Raw genomic sequence first — 23,998 nt, forward strand, 5'->3', positions numbered from 1 at the left:
AGCTAGAGTGGTTATAGGCTTCCCAAGGGGCAGGGTGGCCAGATGCAGGTTGGAAAACTCCTAGAGATTTAGGGACATAGCCTGGGGGGACAGGGGCCTCAGTGGGGTCCAAGGCCACAGACTCCCCTCCCAAGCAGCCCTTTTCTCCAGGGGAACTGATCTCTGTAGTCTGGAATTCCAGGGGATCCCCAGGCCCCACCTGGAGGCTGGCACCCCTAGCTGAGGTTAGAGCATTGGACTAGAAACTGGTGGGCAGCACCGCTCTCACTGGGTGAATTTGGGAAAGGCCTCCCCTACTTTACAGGTAGATCCAGGCGGGTCAACGTTGTTAAATCCGTGGGTTCCGACGTGGACATGGACCCTGGAAGTGATTTCAGCTCTTTATTGTCACCCCAGCACGGTGCAAGAAGGGCTGAACTGAACCGACAAAGCCCAACTTATACACACAAACTATGGATTTTTCTGCCAGTGCGCTCTATTGGTCAATTTCGGTTTAAACTGACCGGATCCAGGAGATGGGATCTAACCGCACGTTGGTCAATTACACCGTAAACTACACTCCTGCCTCCGAACTCAAATTCAGTCCTACGCAGGTCTACCCACACGACAAGCGTGTGGGTCGGAAGCAAAGGAACAGAGTTTGGGTCTGGTGGCACCGTTCAGACAGACAAAGCTTCATTCCATTTCACGTGCATCTGCTAAGCACAAATAATTTGGGGAGTGAAGCTAGGAAGGGGCCATCCAAAGTTGTCGTTTTCTCCAGAAGGAGCTAATCTCTGGAGATTGGTGGTCATTCCAGCTGATGTCCCGTCTAGGGGCTGGCAATACTATGGCATGGTTTTAGGGTCTGCCAAGACCCTGACAGGAGGTTATGAAACAATCCTGTGTAACGCAGGGGGCAGGGGCCTCACCCCCCCCACACACACACACAGCTGTTCAAAAATAAAAACAGGTTCTATTTTACCATAGAGGTCCTGGCGATTCCTAGAACAACCACCTGACACTTCCTGGTAGCACTTCCAGGAAGTACGTGAGATGGCATTAAAAATAATCACTCTGCCGTAATGCTACACCCCATCCAGCCCTCCAGTCAGTTGCTGGGGAACCCCACTTTATTTGGATGGGTCCCAAGGGAATCATCAGCCACAAACAACCACTGACATCAAAAGGACACTTTTAATGTTGTACAAATTGTAAACCAGTTCCCCCCTTCCCCAACTCTATGAAATTTTGAGTGATTTTTATTTATTTATTTATTTTACAAAACACAGGAAATGGAGGGATTCTGTTTGGGCCAATGGCTGAAAGCCCAGCAATCCAACCCAGCTGTTTTTATAAACAGGAATGGCTCGATTACTGGGAAAGCAAGAATCTGAAAACATCTGGTTCTCGAACTCCAATTAGGGCAACGGCTCTCCCCCTTTCCGGAGCCTCTAGGGCCAGATGCAGCCCTCTTCCAGCTATACTTTCCTCCTGAGGCAGCTGAGGACAGCTCGAACCATTTGTCAGCTGGATGAGCTGAAGTTGTTGACCAGAAAACTGACGCTCAATGGACGAACCCATCAAACCATCTTGGGACGATTCTCCCGCACGTTCCCCCATCCCCTATAGTATTGGACCACAGGCTTGCCAAGATGAGGCCTTCCACTAGAAACCGGAGCCATATGAAACCCCTGACAGCTTCCTGTACGCAGTCAGAATGTCAGGTTGCCAACTCCTGGTTTGGAAATTACTGGAGATTTTGAGATGGAACCCACAGAGGTCAGGGGTTACAGAGCGGGAAGGCCGGGGACCTCATCTGGGAACAAAGCCAGAAAATCCCCCCCCTAAGGCAGCCATTTTCTCCAGGGGAACTGATCCCTGTCGGCCAGAAATACATCACGATTCCAGGAGATTTCCACCTGGCGGTTGGCACCCCTTCAAGAAGGGAACCTAAACCCCAGTCCGCACGGAGCCACACATCCTGGAATTCAAACCCGTGTCAATGTTGCTACCAAATAGCATATTTTGCCCCCTTTCCTCGGATCCGGACATCCTTGGACTCCACCTAACTCCACCATGGACTCCACCTAACTCCACCGACTTTGCGATCATAAAAGGTTCGGGATTGGCAAACGTTGACCCCCATTTATTGAACGGACCGTCAAATCCCACTGTTACCGGAGACCCCACGCAAAATTGGGGCCTGGTGAGGGTAGAGCGGACAGGGGCTCTTGGGAAAATCCGTCACCGGTTCGCCTGGACTCGCCCGCTCTCCGGAGAGGAAGCAGAAGCAGGCAGCTATCCCTGTTACAACAGTGTGATCTCGCTCGGCGGCAGGGTGAGCCTCTTCTCCCGCGCATGCAGCAGATTCTCCATGTGCGTTGCGATCACTCGGCAGAGTTCCAAGCCCTGGCAGAGGAAGCGAGATGGAGACGCAACCGTGTGAGGCAGCACTCATTTCGTTCCCTCCAGCGGGCGCAGAAAGGGTAACACAGACGCAGGTGTCCAAATTTGCATGCAGTCAAAGGTCGATTCCACACGGGTTTGGGGGTTCTCTGATGTACATCTCTCTATCCCCAGAATATCCACATGAGGCTTTCCCCCCAACCAGTAGAAAAGAGCAAGAGTCCGGTGGCATCTTAAAAACAAAAATGGTGGCCAAAAGCCTACCTTTCTCCGTCCACCTGGGCATCAGTGAATGTCTTGGTGCCCAGGAGCAGCAAGCTCTAAACCACTGCTCTAAACCACTTTGGCGTCTCTTGTAAGGGCAAAAGGGCAGGATGCAAATTCTCTACATGATAAATACGAATACTGCATGCAGAGTTTTCCGTCCTCGATCTTTCTCCCAACCCTTCACCGCCACGTTTACCCACCTTTGTTCCATCCCTCAAAAAACCTGCTTTGGTACAATTGATCCAGAAAGCCAAAGCAGGTGGGCAAGAAAGGGGAGATTTCTAAACTTCTTTGCCCTCGTTGGGACACACACACACCCCTTTACACAACGCCAGTGGACTTTAAACTTCTGGCAGTGGCTATAATCCTTTAGGAAGGTTCGGATGCCGACAGGGACTTGTCACCGTGTGGAAACGAATCTAGGTTCCTGATTTTTGCAACGAGGGAGAAGCCAAATTGTAAAACGCGCAAATCGCCTCGGAGAACAAGGCATGGTGCAAAATTTCGGAAAGGCAGGCAGTCACCTGTCAGGGGTTCCACACTGCTAATCACTTGAGTTCCCCCTGGACGTGAGGCTAAATGACTGCCCCATTGAGTCATCTCAATGTTTCTTCCTCGCCACAAAAATACACATGGGGGACCCCAAATGCAATGGGCCCCCAAGGGTTTCCTGTAGTCGCACGCGGCCCTTTCCCGGAAATCAACGACAGAGCTTGCATTACGCCACGGGAAAGCTACCTACCATCTGAAGGTTAAGCTTCAGAGAAGCAGCGGAGAAGATCAGGGCAAAGCGACAGAAAGAGACAGAGGAGGAGGCGGAGGAGGAGAGAAAGGGAGAATTGTGTTAAGTCAAGCGTAATCACGGCAGTTCGCAATGTTTCCAACAAAGCGTGGAGCGCATAATAATCGTCGAGTTTAGGCCGGTATGGGAAACAATTGGCCAAGGAAAGCTTTCTTGTCAAAGGCAGGCTAAATAAAGCCCAAGAGACCGATGCATTCGGCTTGTGATAGCCTGTAATTTTACAAACAGATTGCTTGATTTTTTTTGTTGTTTTTTTTTAAAGTAAGGATTGCAACATTTTACACTGGTGGATTTCGAAATCTTGGTCCTTAGAGAAGGGGTAGTCAACCTGTGGTCCTCCAGATGTTCACGAACATCTGGAGGACCACAGGTTGACAACCCCTGCCTTAGAATATAAATCCTGGGGAGGGCAAATCCCTTGGACACAATGGGATTTTTGGACAATGGAGTCTATGACATGATGCCCTGCAGAGGTCCCTCACCAACTCCACCCTCCTCTAGTTTCCATTCCTCAAATCTGCAGAAATTCTCCAACCTGGACTTTGCAGCCCTACATCCATTCCTGAATCACCTGTAATTTCCCGCAAAATTCCTCCAATGGTTTCCTGAAGGACAAATCTCAGAGAAGTGCTCGAATTTAACGATGGCTCAAATGCCAGCAGCAACTTTTGGCTCAGGGAAGCATCAAAGCTTATCAGGGCTTTTCTCCCCGGGAACCCGACCCTCTTGGGACCAACCTTTCTGCCGCCTACCTGCTCCAGTTGCAGCTGGGTGACTTTTTGCGTCATCAAGTCTCCCAGCATGATCTCTACGTAGGGGTAGCTGGACCCGGACGAAGGTCGCTGGGTGCGTGTCGACTGGATCTCCTTCAACGAAAAGATCGCCGTTGGTTCCTGACCAAGGGAGAAGATCCTTGTTAGAACTTGGCCTCCCCTCAGGGAGGGGGTTCTTCTACAATGGCAGCCATTTTGTGCCTGGTTCTGCCTCCTGTGGCAGCCATTTTGAGGCTGGCTCCACCTTTTGTGGCAGCCATTTTAAGGCTGCACCAACCATGCTGTGTCAGACATCCGAAGGTGGAGACCCCTGTCTTAAAGTGTCCAAGGATCCTCTGATAGCCACAGCGAGAGGTGGACAAATGGCCCCTGTCCTCCCCAGCCCAGCAGGAATCGGGGTGTTCCCCCCATTTTATGAGGAGACACTCAAGGTTCACCCCACAGAACCGAGGCTCCTAGGGTTTCAGGAATGAGCCAACTGCACCTACGTGGGTTTCTTTGTTCAGGAAGTTGAGACCGTTCTGATTCACAGCCAAGATGCACGGGGAGACGATGGCGTCATTGCTGCAGCTTTGGATGTAGAAAAAAGACGAGCCAAACATGGGGAAGGCACTCAGCAGACCTGTGCAAAAGAACAGGGCGTGAAGCTAATGGAGCAGAGCAGGAGGCAAAAGGCTGTATTTTATTGCTTATTCCCACGCAAGGGCCCCAACTTGGGTGCCAGGCTGCCCGCTGACATCTTCTCCAGTGTCTGTGAGTGTGGCCAGCGCATTTCTGATTGGTTTTCAAAATGGCAGCTGGGGAGAACCCGCCCACCTTGTGCCTGCCGTTTCTGGCTCCCTGGTACCTTCAAAGCCTGAAAAATATTTCAGCAGCCCCTCCACACTCAAAAGGTTGAAAAAGGCTGCAGTGGGGAGTAAGTCCCACTGAACTGAGCTGGATTTACTTCCGACTTCTGTGTGAGGATTGGCACCCTTTCTGACTCATTCCCGATCCACCCTTCTTATAACAGCCCCGCCCTCTTGCAGCGTGTTGGCATCTCACCCAGGAACTGTGCGCGCGCTTGGTGAGCACTCAGCGCCAACGTCTGTTGCGTGTGCTCTGAGATCATGTCCAGCCACGCCTGGGCTGCCAGGAGGTGATAGAGCTGAGGAGGGACGTACTCCTGGGCTTCCTGTCTGGGGTGGGGGAGAGAAAATTAAGGAGAGATCACAGGCAATCCAGGGCAAACCCGCTGAAAATGCTAAGGACCCTGCGGAAGCCTAAGCCACACTGGATACGTGACAGCAAGCCTGCAGAAGCCTGAGCCATACCGGATACATTATATGAGGCAGATTCCCTTCTCAGCTCTCCCTAAAGTTTGGAGACTAGTAGTTATAATGTTGGACTGGGATCCAGGAGATGGCGTAAGGGGGAGAACTGAAGCCCCCTCTCTAAGCGCCATGCTGCCAAGTCATGTTGGGAACTACAGCGGCGGAAACTGAGGAGAATCTTCCCTTCGTGTTGGGCAGAACCGATTCCTGAACCTCTCCCCCATTCTCCTGCCGCAGGGCTATCGCTCGGCCTCCAGGGCACCTACAAGGTCGGCAGGTAGATGCTGTCCTTCGCCCGATGCTGAAGAGCAGCCAGCTTGGAGACCTGCTGGAATTGTTGCTCAGCAGGCTTCACGGAAGGGAGAGTGTTGAAGAGCCCTTTGAGGTAGTCCGGGAGCACCTGAGCGTGAGAACGGAACAGTTTGAGAAAGTGCGTGCAATATAATAATTATTTACATCACTCTAAGGGTGCATAGGTGGTATCTGCTTGAATGGGATGCCTCGCTTGGTCTTTTAACCTCAGAGCTGCCCTCCTCTCCTTCTCCTGTTGTCCTCCCCCTCTCTCCGCATGGCCTTCCATGAAAATACATGTCCCCGCAGGTCTCTCCTATAGATTCAGTGCCCTCATATTACCACACACATGATGTTGGACAAGCTGTTCATTTCTAATAGGGAAAGTACTTTTTAGATTAGGTTTCTTTCTCTCCCCTTTATCCCTTTGTTCTCTCACTTCTTCCACATGGTTTGTATAGGTGTTATCTCCTCGATGCCGGACTACCTGGTCATCTCTAATAGGGAAAGTCTGTTTAGATGAGGCTTCCTTCTCTTCCTTTGACTGCAAGGAAGCTTTGGGCTGATCCTGCTTTAGGATGCTTTGGGCTGATCTTGCGTTGAGCAGGGGGTTGGACTAGATGGCCTTTATGGCCCCTTCCAACTCTATGAGTCTATGATTCTGTGATTCTGCAATCCGAATGTGAACCGAATCTACTTGCATGTAAGTTTACCTCCTTCTGCGATATACTTCTTGGGAGATTTATGTACTGCACTCAAGATTATGCTGCTATGACTGGACAGAACTCTGCTATACTAACCAAATATCCTAATGAATGCTCCCTGCCCACCCGGACCCAAAGTCCTCACCTGGTTGTAGTGCATGGTTACATACAACTCGTTGTCAAATTTCAGCGGCTGGCTCCAGATGACCCGCCGGTACCAGAACATGTAATTGCTGTCCACTTCTTCCATTTCCATGACTACATCGAGAATGTATTCCTTCTTGTTCAAAGGCCGGACGTTCTGATCTGTAGAGGTGAACGGGCGCAAGCTTATTTGGATTTATTTATTTCCTTCATTTGCACCCCAAGGAGGAGAAGGGGATAGTCAACAAACACAACAGCAGAAAAGAGTTTTATCGGCCACATGTGCAGACTCAGCCCAGAATATGCTCTTCCATCACAGGCTGGACTCACTTCGATTGGTCACCGCAAAGATGATATATTCGTTGAACGCTTCGGGACGATTGAGGCCCATTTCGTAGCAGATCTCTTCGATCACGTCCAGGGCAACCTAAAAGGGAGGGGGGGAGCAAAACGATGATTCGTTTTTTTTATCAAAGTCGGTTTCAAAAGGCATCATGCAAGCTTTTCGACTTTCACAGGCCGGGGTGCCAAAAACGTAATAGAAGTTAGACTACTACAATGTGTTCCACATAGGGCTGGCTGCCCTTGAGGACTGTTTGGAGACTTCAATTGGTACATAATGTTGCAGCCAGGATATTGATTGGAGGGAGTCTATGGGATCTGCCATGGCTCCCAATTTCTCTCTGACCACGATCCAAGATGCTGGTGTTGATCTTTGGACAGTTTGGGAAACCCTATATGGTTTATTATGATTGTATTAATTTGTTAGTTGCCTTCGTAGTCCTTGCAAAGGCAGAAAACCAGAATATAGATTTTGCAAAATAAATACAAGTAAATTAAAAGGAAGGAAGGTTTCTGTGATATCAAGACCCAATTTAAGATGATGATTCAGGACGTGCTTGTAAACTAACAGAACATGGTTGATTCAGTCTGTTTTCACAGATAAAAGGTTCCCAGTCCAATGCATTCCCCATGTCCTCCTGTCTTTTCCCAGTCCAGATTCTTGGAGAATTCTTTAAAACTTAAAAATAAATTGAGTTACCCCCTTCCGAAAGCAAGGTAAGTTCTACTTTTCTAAGTCCATTGATTACATTTGGTTTGGCTGGCTTATGACCACGAGTGAACCTCTGTGGCAGCGTTTCACCAGGACGTTTCCAGGAAGGCTGGTCTACTCTTGCTCCTACTCACCGAACATGTCTTGATCTTCAGGTGCTTCTCGATACCTCCTGGCAAGAGGACCAGCTGGCGTTTCGAGCTCCTTCCAGCCTTTGCAGGGAAGGGAAACGGGAAGTAAGATTTAGGGAGCATAATTCACAGTGGAGGAGCTTCAGTCCTTGGCAGACAGAAACCAAGACAAGTTCAGGTTGCCAGGTTCCCTGGGCTGGCCAGGAGTTCCTTGATTTCTGGATGCACCTCCAGAAAGACTCTGGAAATTAACCCAACCTGACGTTCTGGAAGTGATGGGAGGGTGACACTCTGGTTTGGGGGCAAAACTCTATGGCTAGAAGCAAATCCTACCACAAAGTTTTGCCCCAAAGCCAGAGAGTCCTTCCCCAAAATGAGCCAACGTCACTTCTACGGACTCGGCGACATTAACGCATGGGAAGAAAAGAAAGGATCAGAAGCCAGAGAAAGAACAGCTCGGTCTGAAGCTGGTTACAACTTCTGAGTCTGTGGTAGCAAGTCCCAGATGGGGAAACAGCTGAGCCTACCAAGATCTGGGCAACAAGATGCCTCAAATACTGGCTATTAGGCACCCCATTCCCTAGGGGACTGCTTAGCAATGGATTGCCAGAAATTCAAAAATTCACTTTTCAATGCACTCACCACCATGGCTTTGAGCTCCATGTTCCCAGGGAAGCCACACCTGCCCCCAAACTGAAAGGTCTTCTGCAGGTTCTGTTCACAAGCCTTGGCAATGCCTGATGGACGACCGACAATACAGGAGGAGAGAGATGTCACGGGAACCTTTGCCCCCCAACCACTCAGTCCACTCAGTTTTCACAGGGAGGCTAGATAAGGTTGGCAATCCGACGCATTCCCTGCCGTCCTCCTGTCTTTTTTCCAGACCGGACACGTGGTGGTTTGGACAACAACAACTTGATATATCCTTGTGGGTATCCTGGTAGTTCTGCCTTCTGACAGAGGGGCCTTTCGGGCCAACAATTTGGTCCCACCCCGTGAAGCCTCACCTTGGAAATGCAAAGCGGGATTGCTGGAGACCTCCTGAAGGAACCACAGAAGGTAAGGTTTGAGGACCTCAGAGCATCTGTAATAAGCGCTCAAGATGTAGAGCAGCCTCCACCCCTTCTGGCAGCTGTCCCTACACAAAACAGGCCACATGTTACGTGTCCGTCAGCGGCAATCTCGAGGCAGCCTCAGAACCGCCCCCTCCAAATCGCAATGACCCCAAACAAAGATGGAATTCCTCTTGAGGAGTCATCCAACAGATCTAGGACAGATTCCTGCACCGAGGCACAAATAAGGCCAATGGTCAGAGGAGGAAATTTTATGCCATTTGATACAGTGTGCTGATGCCTCTTGCTCCTGAGGATCAGGTGACACCAGAGAACCAATCTGGTGCAACTACCACACAGACCCTCTCTCCGCTGCACCCCTTCGGTGAACCCCTCCGGGCTCTGTTCTCCTGTGCCCCTTCAGCAGCTAGGCCAGAGCCTTTCGCTCGTCCTTTCCCACCTCTTTGGTCTTCCGCCAAGACGAGAGACTCACGTACGTCTTGAGGCTGGAGTTGTCCATGATCTGCTTCATGATCTGGCAGTAGACCTCATCTCGAATCACCACATATTCCCCGCAAAGCTGGAGGAGAGACGGGGACAAGCGTGCAGTGGAGCAAGCCCCACAGGGTGACAGAGTCACTGGTCCCACAGCACCCTCCAGACCCCCTGGAGAAGCAGTTATGCCAACGACCACCTCCAGACAAAAACACGACCGCTGGCCAGCTGGGATTACCCCCCAAACAAACTGAAAATAAATGTGATGTGCCTACAGCACATCTGGGTAACATCGGTAATTCTCACTGGAGGGGTGACACTCTGGTTTGTGGGCAAAACTCTATGGTAAGAAGCTAATTCCATCATAGAGGTTTTGCCCACAAACCAGAGTGTTGCCCTGTTATGCCTACATCACTTCTTATCATTATTATTTATTAACTGCTTCTCTCAGGCCAGCTGGCTCACGCTGGTTTACAACAAGGAAAATACATACAATAAGATAAAATTACAATACATTTTAGCATCTTCTAGGAGAGTGCCCCCAAATTGGGAGACCCCCCAGCTGCACTGGGGAGTCTGGTATCTGTATATTGGACCTCGAATCTAGGATTTCTGATTTGGGAAAACACCCTCCCAATTTTGACAGTCTTTGGGATGGAAGGAGCCTCCGTGAACCCTCGTCTCTTCGTGACCCTATGCAAAGTTGGCAACAGAGGAGAAAACGGGGCTTACCTTAAGAAGTCCACAGACCACATCTAGCTCAGTTTGGCCCTTGAGTGGAAGGTCACCCATGAACTTCATCACAGCTGCGGGGAGAAAAAATACCCAAATCAGTTGGCGTTTCCCCCCAGGCTCCCACAGAAGGTCAAATCGGCCGTCACCTAACTACAGTCCTGAGAGAGGGGGTGGGAAGGATTTCCCTGACAGACCAGACAAAACAGCATTTGTTGGCAGGGCAGCGAACATGTCAGGCTTTTTAGAGTCCACCTCTGAACAAAGATCAACCGAAGTTCTAAAAGCATCACGGCCAGCCCTTGTGCTAGACGACTCCCGCAAAAAGGAAGATCTGGGCAAATCACCTTGGAAGGTCTCCTCCGCCACTTTGTTCAGGCTGCCATCTGTGAATTCAATGAGCGACTCTTGGATGGGGGCCTGAAAAGGAACGGGGAGGAGAGGAGAGAAACGGAGGCTCGGCAAGAGGGTCGTAGACACAGCAACTGAATTGCCGCACTGCCACGGGGTAAGCGCAGACAAAATTCTCCTCGATGGAAACAAATAATAGGGTTCGAACACCGAGGAGGAGGAGGAACAGGGCCCAGACCAAAACGAGGTCCATGTTGCTCTCCCATTAAGAATGGTTAGGCTGAGATTCTGGGGAAGAGATACCCTAAAAAAGGGGCAGATTTTGAGACTCCTTCGGGTAGAGAAAAGAGGCATATAAGAATCAACTCTCCTTCTAAAAGCTAGTATAAAAATCCTAGACGAGTGGGGATGAGCAGAGGTCGTCGGCATATTTATTTCTTCCTATAAATCTCCCTGCTCATCTTTCTGAAATGATACATATGGAAGGAAACTGCAACGGATAAAGAAATCAACTGGCATTACCTTGGTGAATTTCAGCATCTCTTCCACACCTTTGGATTCAATGCCTTTCTTGGATTTTAGCTTGCTGGGGTCTCTGTAATGAATGTCACACAAACTCCACCTTTGTTACTGGGAAGATACCCTCTGCGCACAGCCTCTCCAATTTCCCGTTGATTCTTGGCCTGCTCCTGGTCTCGGTGCCACCCCCTCTACTCTTCCAAAAACATTGTTGTTGTAAGAACCAGCTGAGGAATAGCATTTCCTCGATTCGGATTGTCCAGATGGGGTTCAGCTTTCCCCCCATACATATTTGTATTGTTCTACACAGCATGAATGTGCTTTTATGGCTTTGAAGGAGAAGATAACTAACTTCAACATAGAAATAAATCATTAAAACGGGGAAAGGAGTTCAGCCAGGGAACCCATCTGGTTTGAGCTTTACAATTTTGGTCATGCCCACCCAAGCTCGCTTTAAACCTTTAGATAGCTATCTGAAACATACTGAAGGCTGATCCTTACAATTTTGGATATGCCGACCCATCTCACTTTAAATCCTTAGATAGCTCTCTGAAATATACCAAGGGTTGTGTGCCAAGGGTTATGGCCACCCTATCTCGCTTTAAACCCTATATTTCAGAGAGCTATCTAAGGATCTAAAGCGAGATAAGGCAATCTCTCTAAAAGTCACAAAACGTTGCTTTTTAGCATCTAGGAAATTGAAAGCCTCCTTCAAACAAAATGGATCATTTTAACATTTTGCTATATTGTTAGATCTTATCGCTGCTGTCCTTTTTGTCTGCTCTGTTAACGATCAAATTTTCTTTGTTTGCTGGCTACTGATAAGATCTTACAAGTTTGGCAATCCAGCCACACATGTGGTGGGATAGCGGTTGCCATTTTATGTGACTGGGACCATGGCGTGTATTGTCCAACTTCAATACACCCAACTGGAAACCCGGATTTTCTGACCGCACGCGTTTGCCTCTCCTGAAGCCGAAAAACATCCCTTTTGTCCCAGTCACACAAAAGGGGTATCGTATTCATCGAGTGGACTGTGACTCCTGCGAGTTAGGTCTATAAGCCGGGCTTTCTCCTCCCCGCACCTCCCCCAGATGAGACCACAGGCCTATTTTCATGAGCAGCTCATTCCTGACCTATCAAGCCCCAGTCCCCAATACGTTTACGTCTTCAAGACCTGACGGATGCCATGAATGAGGGGGTTGGCAACACTCTGCAATGGCCCGCGGTAAGGGACAGAGGCTCTTCCACTTACCTCTCTTCCATCCCAGGGACTGTGATCACGCACGTAAACAATGGCGGGGGCGTTCTAACTAACTGGTCTGCAGAGGAGTTTGGGCGTGGTGGCAGCAGCCCGGAATTTCCTTGTCCTCTTACAGAGGGGACTGCGGTCTCAGGATAAGAACTCTGACACAACCAACTTGAGATGACGGCCTCCGGTTTCTCGGCTGCAACCAAGCCCTAAAGGATTCCAGGCCCCATGTCCGTCCGCACGCACTCACATCTTTGCCCTCTGCCCTTCCCGGAAATACTTCTTGGCAAACTCCAGCATGGTGTAGGGGCCGCCTTGGGGGCTGCCCATAGGGAGTCCTTCAAAGTCTTCAGTGTATTCGCTGCTGGGAGAGACCTACGGGGAAAGAAAGGCACATGGTCTCCCTGGGCATGGCTAGAATGCCTGTCGGATCACGGGACAGATTGTACGCCTGTCGGTTCAAGCTGGCCCTACAGATGAAGGCCATGTTGGTCTGGGAGAACATCAACTCTCCAATGTGGTCGAGGGACTCCGTCTCGTGGGGGAAGATAACATGCAACAGCATCCCACTTTTGGGGGGCTGGGGGATTCCATCTAGCGGGGGGAAATCCCTCGCCCTCCAGCCTTCTCGTCCCAAACAATTCCTACCCTGGAAGAACCCACCACCCACTTGGGGAAGTTCAACCAAGGGCCAATTGTACTCGCCTCCAATTTCTTATCCAGTTCCTGAGCCACAGTTGCCGACGCAATGGCCACGGCCACTGAGGCTGGGACAGCCACTTTGCCTTGCTTGTCATGCGGCTCTTCTTTCTTCTCCATTGGCAGGTGGATGAAATCTGGCGCTGCTGCCGGCTGGACGCAGTCAGCAGGGAAGAAGCCAGACTTCCCATAGATGGCACCAAATTTCCAACCTGCATTCAGAAGGCATTCCTTTTACGACCCGAGGAATCTACTAAGGCATCTCTTATCATGCCTCGTAGTGTGTTAGGATGGTTTAACATCAAGCAAAAGTGCTGGAGACCCCAACTCCAGGTTCATTCACACAAAGCTTCAACTGCAGCAGCCTCGGGAAAAGTGGACAATGCAAAATTTCTTGGGAAAATGGCCCCGTATTGATGAGTGAAACAAAGGGGGACATTTTGTCAGGACTCGAATCCACAGAAGGTGTCCCATAGGACCATGCTGTTTACGCTCCCCTCCAAAGTCTTGGCCAAAGAAAGGAATTGCAAGGAGAACATCCAGAGAATTCTACTTTCTCTTTTAATTTGTCTTATTATTTTAATTGCTTGTATTTTCATTTTGGTCTGAATGACCGTAAATAAAATATTGATTGATTGATTGATTGATTGATTGATTGATTGATTGATTGATTGATTGATTGATTGATTGATTGATCCGGAGAATTCTCCTAGTAGCATAAAGGTTTAAAAAATGGGTCCACAATGCTACCAATAGAATCGTACAGGTCAAACGTCTGTGATACTCTCCAACGAGGGTACTGGCTTGATCTCATTCCGCACAGCTGGACATATTAGGAATTGATATTCCACGTCTCAGATCTATCCTAGTGTGCTTTCTCCTCTTCCCCCTACCTATCAGATGGACTCTCCGTAGCAAATGAGAACAGAAGAGAGGAGAATCACACTCGGGGGGGGGGGGTAACACAGTTGCAGTCAAGAGTACAAGGGAGCAAAAGATCACACCGCAGCACGGCACGGCACACAGGAGCCACCCACCAAAATCCAGAGTCCCTTTCTTCACATCCTCAAGCAGCATCACTTTCTTGCGCACCACGCAGCCATAATAGCGGTCTGTGGGGGGGGCGGGGATAGTCAGTACGGCATCACGGGGGTTGGGGAATCCTGAAGCTCCCCTGCCTGGCACCCTCTAGGGTTGGCTCACTGGGACACAGGGTGGGCAGTTTTGGCTTTGGAAGGCTTGTAACCATGGTTGGATCCATTCAGATGTGAGAACAAAACCCCAGCTTGGTGGGGACCTCTGATTTTATGCTGACTGTTATGGTCATGGGGTACCCTCGTATGGGCTACTCCTCGTACAGAAGCTGGGTCAAGGGGGTGAATGGTCGGGGGGTTGGATTCTGAAGAGGTCTGCTGGTTGTGTGGACCATGCCAAGGAAATAGCCTGGTAGTCTGGAAGTATGGGGAGAATCCCTCAACCCCACCTGGGGATTAGAAACCCTAGTTGCCTTTGGGGCTCTCTGGAGCTCAACCATGCTAGCTCCTGAGAATGTCCCCTTCCCTTTCTCTCATCCCCTCCTCAAAGATGGCACTTCCTGCTAAGGGACTCACCTTTTTCCAAGCCTTCCATTGGCCGGAGGCAGATGATATCTCCTTTGTGGAAGCTCAAGAGGCTCTTGTCGTTGGTAACATAGTTCTTGATGGCCACAACATATTGGGAATCCTGGAGTGGAGGAAAGAAAAGGTGAACAGAAGGAGGGAGATGGGAATTCACAGATGCTTCTGAAGCTGGGCAGAGTAATGTAGTCATGCATGGACCACATTCCGTAAGCCAACTGAGGTTCAGGGCAGAACGGCCACTAGCTCTTGAGGGACCTTGGTGAGAACAAGTTGTCCCATGCGGGACTCGTCTTGATTTTATTCTCTCAGACCTCATTCTGCTGGTCCCCAGATCCCACCAGCTCATACCTTCTTGAGCTCAGTAATGAAGTAGTCCACCATGGCCTTCACCTGGGGAGCTTTTGGGGAAAAGAGGAGCAACTTCTCATTGGTGAGGTTGAACTCCAACATGTTCTTGGAGGGGATGGTCACAAAGAGGATATCGCTGTAGCTGAGCCAAAGAGAAGACGGGGTTAGCTGTCCATCTGAGGGAACAGGCCTACTTCACTGTCTCGTTTAGGCATCAGGCCAAAATAGTTCTCATTACCCAAGCTTTTTACTAAGGGGTCCCCACCTTTTTAAAGTTTGTTTGGCTCCACTGCATCAGACAGAACATCCATGTGGAAGATAGATCAATGCCTAGGCTATCCCTATTTACCAGGAAGGAAAGAAGTCTAGGCAGTTCTATCCCTCAAGAGTGCTGTTAGGAAAAATAGGTGGGCAGTGTGGTGCTGCCTTTTGCGTGTCAGACTAAGAACTCGGAGTCCCAGGTTCGAATCCCCACCCTTCCGTGGAAACTTTCTGGGTGACACAAAATGGCTGCCTCAAAACCTGGCGCCAGCCATTTCAGTCATATGGGGAAAATCCTTGTCTTGGGGTGACCGCAGTGGGGGTTTTTCCCAAAAATGCAGTCAACAAGATCCCCAGTGATGAATAAGAAGCTTTTCTGAGCAAACATGTCCTCATAGACCCTTTGCTTCTAGCAGAGGATATTCTCTGAACAAACACAAATTCAGTGAGCAAAACCACAGGAGTCTCTCCACAGCTGTTCCCCTTGTAGGCTGCCCTTTTGATTCCTCATCCTTTTAACATGGCCTCCCTTCCAGATTTGTTGGAAGAGCTCTCTGCGAGCGAGTACCCAGGTAAGAATGATTCAATGTGCAAAAATACGAACAGGGAAAACAAGACTGCCCGGACGCCCCTGGTTGGCAGCCCTGCTCCTCACCCGACCCAGACCGCGGTCCTGCCGTATCCTTCTGAGAGCTCCCGGCCAACCTCCCCAACACAGCCTTACCCGTAGCCCCGCAAAACCCGCAATTGCTCCCCAGGCAAGTTGGTGCCCTTGACGAGTCGCAGAAGCTTGATCCCTGTGTGGGACACGGCCAAGATCTGCACGCCGGTGCCCACACTGCCCTAAAGGGATCGAAACAGGATGGTTAACATGGATGAGGGCGGCATAGATGGGAGATGAGCAAACCTCAAGGGATAACTAAAGTTTGAAGCAGCACCGTACGAAAATCAATCTTTTAAAAGGCACCAGGGAATTGTCATGTGTGGTTTTAATTATTAGGTGGGAGGAAAGATTTAGAGAACAAAAAAAATAGAGAGCTTCTTTTTTAAATAAGTGTAGAGGAAGTGTTAAGTTTGTAATTCTGCTTGTCATAGAAAAACGGGACGTTTTCACTTTATAGAGCCATTTCATTCTTCTTCTTGTCCGGTTTGCTTTGCTTTTCTCTTCAGTGCTGTAGTTTTAATCTTTTTCTTTCTTATCTATTTTTCCCATCAAAACTATGTTTAAAAATAAATAAATAACAGGACTCCAGATCATCAAAAGGGAGGAAAATGCTTCTTGATGATGGTCTGCATAATTTCCCCCCAAATGGCCACTACAGAAGGTGGCCATAAATCCAAAATGGCTGCCACAGAAGGCGGAGATAAACCCAAAATGGCTGCCTCCAGAGGCAGAGCCAAATGGCGTACCTCCTTCCTCACATCTCTTAAGAAGAAGGAAATCTTGACGGGAGAATACAACCACACAATGACTAAAGAAAGCCTACTTGCTTACCAATCCTTCTTCAGAGGAAAATTATTTAATTTGGATGATGGAAGTCAGTACAGACCCTCCCGTACAATGCCCCACCTGCTTCCTGGAAAGCAATGGAAGTACTTCCCTCAAATCTTTCCCCACAGTTTGGGTGCCTTGCTGTCAGGAAGTTTGGAGAGAAACTGCAGCTTAGCCTGCAAACTGTGGAGAAACCTCTGCATGAAAAGAAACGATTCCTAACTTCCGGGAAACGGGATTTCTTACCGTCGCTGGGAAAAGGCGTGAAAAATACACTTCCCACCCATCTCGGGCAAGGTTGACAATCTCCTTCTTGACGCTTTCGTCGGCCACCGGGCTGAAGGAATCGAGCTTGTTTTCAGCTGTGGAGCAAAACAGAAGTCAAGCCCCTTGTTATGGTTGCCAGCTCTCAGGTCAGGCCTGGAGATCTGGAATTACAGGGATCGGTACCCGTCAAGACAATGGCTGCTTTGCCAACTGGAATCTATGGCGATATATCTGACCACTGTCCCTTCCTTCCCTGAGCCTTGCCCTCAGCCCACCAAATCTCCAGGAATTTCCAAGCAAATTTATCCCTAGTATTCAAAACAAAAACCAATCCAGACCCTTAGAAGTTTAATGGCAAACAGCTCTGTGAGAACAGCTCCAACAGGACTGTGACTGGCTGCAGGAGGAGGAAGAGTGGGGAATCAAATTTGGCTCTTCAGATTAGAAGCCTACATGTTTAACCACTCTACCAAGCTGGCTCAACCATAGCTGCTGCCCCACACCAACCCCCAAACCCCAAAGCTTACCAAAGAGGGCTTTCATGCGCATCCTCTCCCCTTGGGTAATGCGGATGCAAGCCTCTGACATGGTATCGTTGAAGATCTGCAGGAGAAATCCAATATGTGAGGCACTCCATGGTGAAAATTCATTAATGCCCATTGATTGATTTACCATTTCTCTTATTTAATACCTCAATACCCTGCCTTTCTCCTCAACTGAGATCCAAAAATGCTGACCTATATTTTCTCTTCTGGACAATCAGGAGATTATTTGAGAAATACCAGAAAGTTCCTAATCTAACTTTATTAAATACACATCTCCCCCCGATGTCCCCCTCTAGGATTTTCTTCATCTGCAGCTGGATCATGCACATGGTTTATCTTGCAGATTCCAGCACCGTCAACCAAACATGCCCCCCCCCGAGAACACTATTAAAACAAATAGCAAGATTAAAAAATCAATAAAAGTCAGCAGTGTCAAAGAGAACATCATGCACAGAGCGAGAGAGAAGCCAGGAGTGCAAGTCATGTGCAACTGCACATTGAATGCAGGAGGAGGTTTTGCACACTGCGTGCAACAGAGCGAGCTCACCTGCCGGAAAATGAGATCGAGCAGAAGAGGGTTATTGATGGTGTCCTTGGGGTAGAAAACCTGCAGGGAAACAGCCCAGAAGATGGGAGATAGGAAAAGACCATTTTTTTGGGCCAAGTAAAATAATTGCTTGAAAAAAAAATCAAAATTAACAGAGGAAAGCTATTTGCTTCACAGAAGCCCACTGTATGTACAATGAGGGGCTGGTCCTTCCACTTATTTATTTCATACCCTCGTTTTTCTCCCCAGCAGGGACAAAAAGCGGTTTGTAACATCATTCGCCTCCATTTTACTCCCTAGAATTCTAACCCTGTGAGGTAGGCTAGCTGGAGAGAGACTGGTCCAAAGTCACCCGACGTGTTTCCATGGAGGAGTGGGGGGATTCGAACTTGAGCCTTCAAGATCTTAGTTTGACTCCTTAACCACTACACCATCCAGGATCTCTGCTTTCCTCCTCTGGCAGAGGGAGATCCATATCAAGTAGCGGATAATCAGACCGAGCAAGTCCCCGTACTGAGCAAATCCATGCCAGTGGCCCTTAACTATTTCTCGTGGCAGGGAATTCCTCAAGTTAATTGCACAGGGCCCTTCCTTCAGGATATCCGCTGCCAATGAGTTCCAGCTACTGAGCTTTAGGACAAGAGAGAAAAATCCCTGCCTGGTCAACTGCCCCTCGCATGGCGTATAACGTCATAAGCCTCAGTGGCTTTTTCATTCTCCCTCACCAAGAGGACAAACGGAGGACAAGTACCTCTTTGCGGAGGTAGATCTTCCAGGAGACGTTGCGGTAAGCGTAGAACTCGTTGCTGAAAGGGCGGTGAAGTTGCGTCTGGACGAGCTCGTCTTCGGATCCTAACTGCCGCAAGGCAGGCGCTGGGAGGGAATGACTGATCAGCAACGACGTGGGCAGGAGGGGGGAGAGAAGTTTTGGCTCCAGGAATCCACACCATCCGTGCTAATAAAAGGGTGGAGCTTCTCCTTCCATGTATGGTTTCCTCAATCTGGAACGGTGACTCCCGGGGAGTGGATATTTGCCCCGTTTGGGATATTAGTACAGGAGATCCCAACCTTTTTCGAGCCTGTGAGCACGTTTGGAATTCTGACACAGAGTAACGGGTGCAACCACAAAATGGCTGTCGCAGGAGGTGGAGTCAGCCACAAAATGGCTACCACAGGGGGTGGAGCCAACCACAAAATGACTATCACAGGGGGTGGAGTCAACCACAAAATGGCTACCACAGAAGGTGGATTCAACCATAAAATGGCTATCATAGAGGGTGGAGTCAACCACAAAATGGCTACTACAGGGGGTGGAGCCAAACATTTGGTGGATGCCACACTGGGGAATCCTGAAAGAGTGGGAAATGTTCTGTGGGAGGAAGGAAGGCTTCAGCGCTATGTCTCACAATACCCACCTGAGAAGGATCTCCTAAACACAAGACTCTCCAAGAACACATCTAATTCACCAGACATATGGGGGATAGAAGGGCTTCGTCATGCGTGTGTTGCCCTGCTTGGGAGATCTCAGCCCACAGATGCCCACAGGGTAGTTTACCTGGGAAGGCCACAGGGAAGGATCTAGGGATGGCGGGTGGTGGGCGGATGGTGGGCAGCATGATCTTCTTAACGCTGGCACTGGTCACAGGCTTCACAAAGGCTATTGCCTCCTTGACAGGTACTTCCCGGATGGCCTGCAAATAAAATGTGCATGTTGCATAGGGGCAGGGGTATTCATAGGGGCCCCAGGACACCACCTTCCATCGCACTTTCCTCGTTCCCCATCTCTTCTATTTCTCCATTCCACCTGAGATATCTCACTGTCTGCTATAGCATTATATCTCACAGATATCTCACTGTCTGCTATAGCGTTATTACGGAGTTCCCATCGTTCATTTTGGAAGAAAAATCTAATTCTCTAGCCCTTTTCGTTGCGGAGATATAAGGGGCAATGGAATTTGGGATCTTTGATGTGCAAACTATGGCCCCAGCTACCAACCCAAACAACCACTATCCATTTATCTAGCTGCCTCATCCTTCCCCTTAACTGAAGGGCTCTGAACAGCACACTTTTCATCCGCAGAACAATCCTGTAAATTAGGTTCAGAAACAGAAAAGAGGAGAGACTGTTGGTGTGCCTGGCCTCATGGATTTGAACTTGGGTCTCCCAAAATGAGTCGAACTTTCTAGCTGACCAGTAAGGACGTGCACCGGGAAAAAATTGAGTACTTTTCTGATTCAAGTTTTCCTGATTCGGTTCAACTTGAATCAACCGAATCACTGGTTCAGTGTTTCGATTCGCGTTTGGCCAGTTCGGGAAACTTGAACTGATTTGGCCAAATCAGCTGCCCGACAGCTGATTGACCAGGGATCAGCCCATTCTCTGCAGTTTCAGAGGGGTCTGCAGGGGACACAAAGACCCCACCAAGCAGCTGATCTTCAGGATCAGCTGTTTGGTGGGGTCTTTCTCAGTCAGCTGAATCAAACCCAAATCTGGCTGGTTTGAACTGATGGGATGTATGATTCATCTTGGATAAGCCCCAAAAGTACTCAAATCAGCCTAGATTCAAGTATTTTCAGTCTTATCCAAGCCAGAACTACTGAGCAGATCCCTCTCTTGGCACAGATTATGAGAGTGCATAAGGTTTCTGTCTTGGGTTTTCACCCACCCCCTCTCGTATGTGCATTCAGGTCCATACCGGAGCTGGCTGCGGAGGCTCTGGAACTCCTGACATCTGTTTCTTGAGGATCATCAGGGCTTCTTCGTGAGGATCCGTTTTCTTCACAAAAACCTTCCCACCTTCCCTCCTGCAAAGGAGAAACAGGTACTGAATACGGTTCCCAGACTCCTGGTAGGAGCTGCAGATCCCCAGCTATTATTAAGAGCCAGGGTGGTGTAAAGAGCGGCAGGATGCTATATGGAGAACTGCATTGGATTCCACACTCCTCCTCCATATGCATCCACCTGGGTGACCTTGGCCTAGTCACAGTTCGCTGTGCTCTGTTATTGCAGCAGCAGTTCTCTCAGAGCTCTCTAAGCCCCACCTACCTCACAGGGTGTTTGTTGTGGGGAGAGAAAGGAAAGTTTGCAACCTGCTTTGGAACGCCCTTGGGGGAAGTGAAAAGCAGGAAATAAAACCCAACTTCTTGAGAGCCAATGTGGTGTAGTGGTTAAAGAACAGCAGACTCTAGTCTGGAGAACCAGGTTCGAGTCCCCACTCCTCCTCTACATGTTGCTGATGGGCAGCAGCTTTCAACGCAATGCAAAGGATCTTCCCTGTGCCTGACAGTAAGCCACAGCAGCCATTTTGTGGCAGGCCCCACCCCCTCCAGCAGCCATTTTGTGGCAGGCTTCACCTCCTCCAGCAGCCATTTTGTGGCAGGCTCCACCTCCTCCAGCAGCCATTTTGTGAGCCACACTCACCACACCATGTCAGAATTCTAGGCTCAAAAACTTTGGGGACCCCTGCACTACCCATTAAAAATAGTCATACCGTGGCCCATAATAGTCAAAGAGAAGGGTCTTTGGGAGCCGTTCTCTGACCTGATGGGCTCTGGGGCATGGGTGGGTTGCTGGTACTGTTTGATAATGTTGCGAATATTCTGCGTCGGTTCCGGGATGTGCTCCGAATTCAGCTTGGAGTGCCGCACCAGCTCACCCGCGCGCATCCTGGAGGCAGGATCGGTGCCAGGGGCTGGGGAGAGAAAAAGCTATGGGCTAAACCAGAACTGTTTACCCACCAGATTCAGAAGCTGTGGACTCCAAACGGAAGGACCCGTTGCATTTAGATCCCTGATCATTTTAGGAGATCTTTGCAAACTCCTTTTCCCAGTTGCCGCTCTCAGGGTAAGAACTGCTCACTTATTGCATTTTGAACATAATTTTGGACCCCACCCTGAACCGGCATGCCGGGAGGGCGGTCTAAAAATCAAATCAATCAATATCTTTCCGTTCCTGCCATTCCCCTGCCAGGCCTACGGAAGGTCCCAGGTTCGATCCCCAGCATCTCCACCGCCCCACATTCTCTCACCCTCCCCACCAAATAACCGACAAATCCGAGCCCCACTTCTAGCAACTCCTTTGGAGAAAAGAGAAAACCTCAACCAGAGACATGCAAAACTAAAGAAACCCCCCAGGAAGGAAATGCAGGCTTTTGCGTCCTCTCTCTCATTGCTCCGCTCCCTGCCGGGTCTCGATTTGTTCAAGCTGGCGTCTCGCCTCTGTTTCCCTACTGACCTGTTTTCTGAAAGGCAGGCCGGCCTCGCGGGAGGTTCGGAGCCACCGTGGTCCCTTCCACCGTCCTTTTGTCCGCTTCCCTCTGCCAAGCGGTGAAAAGGAAAAACAAATAACTCTCTTCCCTTGAAGATGGCTGCAGACGGCAGGACGTAGGAAATTTGGGGGTAGGAAATTTGGGCCTTGAAAGCTCATCCCCTGAAAACTTTGTTGAGTTCTTAGGGGCAACTGGACCCCATCCAGATAGCCCACGGCTGGCCTTAGGGTTTGAACGTTCCCGAGCCAGATTGTGGCTTCTGGAAACAACCCTAGACCGCAATTCTAGAGCCACTGAGCATCGTCTGCTGGAGATTTCTCCTGAGCCCCCCCTTCTCCGTCTTCTCTGTCCCACTCCATGGAGATTTGGGGTCACCGATGCCCTCCCCAACCCACCTAGTTCCCCCAAACCTCAGCCTTCACGGCACAACAGGAATGTGGATTCAAACGCCTGCAATTCCCGAGAGGATAGCGTCAGGGAGGTGGAGGGGGCGGAGGGATGATGGATTTGCCTCTCTCGTGGATGAGTGAAATCTATACAGGTAAGCCACACACAGGCCTGTATCCAGTTTCGGGCACCTGCAGGTCACCTGGGAAAGGTACAGCCCCCGAAAAAGAGGCTCCACACTTATATCAGGTCTCCAAGATGCAGGATTAGCCCGGCCAGCATAACTAGTGGTCCCTCGAAGCCTGAAGCCACCGGAGAACCATTTCTTGCTGTCTTTCAGGGACAAGACAATGGTCTCGGGTTCAAAACATTGGGCAGCTGAATGGGGACGCAGACAGAAAGGCAGCGAACGGAAGGCGCCTTCCTAGTCCCTAGCGCGGCCCGCCAAAAAGGGTCGGGCGATTGCAAGCCGCTTTGAGACTTCTTCGGGCCGCGAAAAGCAGGGTATACAAAATGACTCTTCTTCTTTTAAGCTGCTTGGAGGCTCCTTCAGGTAGTGAAAAGCAGGGGATAAAGAGACTCGCCTGCAGGGCTGTTCCTGGGCCCAATCTGCTCGTCTTTTGGGTCCTGGTGGGACTTCGCTGGGTGGGAGATCTGAAACCGGAGCCCTGGGGGGGGCCAGAGAAGCCCGAGCCTGTGGCCGCCTTGGCATCCTCCTGCTGCCTCCGCAGAGCAGCCACCTGCTGTGACATATGGCGGGCCTGTCGGGGAAACAAAAGGAGCGCATGAGTGGCACACGTCTTCGCAGGGAGAAGAGCTGCATGTCGGGCGGGTGTCAAAGGCGTGGGGGGGGAGGAGCGCTTGGGAAAGGGAAGTGAGTCGGACCTCCTGGAAAAAAGGAAAGGGATGGAGGCGTTTGACTCCGGGGAGGCTGCTGGCTTCTTTATAAATTCATGGCTCTTGGGTTTGGGCCACAGTGCGACACAGAGGGCTGGACGGGATGAGCAAGTCGCCTGACCCAACATGGCTTCTCTTGCATTCTGACTTCTGGGGGCGTGATCCTGACTTCTTGGTGCTTGGGGAGAAACAGTAGGAGGGTTCCTGAAGTTCCGGCCCCATTGGTGGACCTCCTGATGGCCCCTGGGTTTTGGCCACTGTGTGGCACAGAGTGTTGGATGGGATGGGCCACTGGGCTGACCCAACATGGATTCCTTTACGTTCTATATCTGGGGCAGGGATGCTCTGTCTCCTTGGTGCTTGGGGGGCTGCAGTGGGAGGACTTCTGGAGTTCTGGCCC

At 49.9% G+C, this 23,998-nt stretch overlaps 1 protein-coding gene across 1 annotated transcript in view; it reads right to left on the reverse strand.

The window, feature by feature from the left end:
• Positions 1-1,191: 1,191 nt before the first annotated feature.
• The window catches only part of MYO15A (myosin XVA), a 70,587-nt gene continuing 47,780 nt past the window's right edge, over positions 1,192-23,998 (reverse strand). The window contains exons 36-63 of the mRNA XM_077316755.1: positions 23,286-23,462; positions 22,281-22,362; positions 21,588-21,738; positions 20,743-20,851; positions 19,602-19,737; positions 18,798-18,919; positions 18,047-18,106; positions 17,482-17,557; positions 16,934-17,049; positions 15,920-16,038; positions 14,935-15,076; positions 14,578-14,689; positions 12,974-13,179; positions 12,519-12,643; positions 11,020-11,092; positions 10,494-10,566; positions 10,147-10,220; positions 9,417-9,499; positions 8,875-9,005; positions 8,510-8,604; positions 7,871-7,948; positions 7,013-7,109; positions 6,684-6,844; positions 5,810-5,943; positions 5,275-5,408; positions 4,719-4,852; positions 4,210-4,350; positions 1,192-2,391 (exon numbers count right to left, since the gene is read on the reverse strand). Coding sequence (XP_077172870.1) covers positions 2,290-2,391; positions 4,210-4,350; positions 4,719-4,852; positions 5,275-5,408; positions 5,810-5,943; positions 6,684-6,844; positions 7,013-7,109; positions 7,871-7,948; positions 8,510-8,604; positions 8,875-9,005; positions 9,417-9,499; positions 10,147-10,220; positions 10,494-10,566; positions 11,020-11,092; positions 12,519-12,643; positions 12,974-13,179; positions 14,578-14,689; positions 14,935-15,076; positions 15,920-16,038; positions 16,934-17,049; positions 17,482-17,557; positions 18,047-18,106; positions 18,798-18,919; positions 19,602-19,737; positions 20,743-20,851; positions 21,588-21,738; positions 22,281-22,362; positions 23,286-23,462 — 3,243 coding nt within the window. The 3' untranslated portion in view covers positions 1,192-2,289. The remainder of the gene's footprint in view (positions 2,392-4,209; positions 4,351-4,718; positions 4,853-5,274; positions 5,409-5,809; positions 5,944-6,683; positions 6,845-7,012; positions 7,110-7,870; positions 7,949-8,509; positions 8,605-8,874; positions 9,006-9,416; positions 9,500-10,146; positions 10,221-10,493; positions 10,567-11,019; positions 11,093-12,518; positions 12,644-12,973; positions 13,180-14,577; positions 14,690-14,934; positions 15,077-15,919; positions 16,039-16,933; positions 17,050-17,481; positions 17,558-18,046; positions 18,107-18,797; positions 18,920-19,601; positions 19,738-20,742; positions 20,852-21,587; positions 21,739-22,280; positions 22,363-23,285; positions 23,463-23,998) is intronic.

Source organism: Paroedura picta, chromosome 17, assembly GCF_049243985.1.
Source record: "Paroedura picta isolate Pp20150507F chromosome 17, Ppicta_v3.0, whole genome shotgun sequence".
Classification (NCBI taxonomy): Eukaryota; Metazoa; Chordata; class Lepidosauria; order Squamata; family Gekkonidae; genus Paroedura; species Paroedura picta.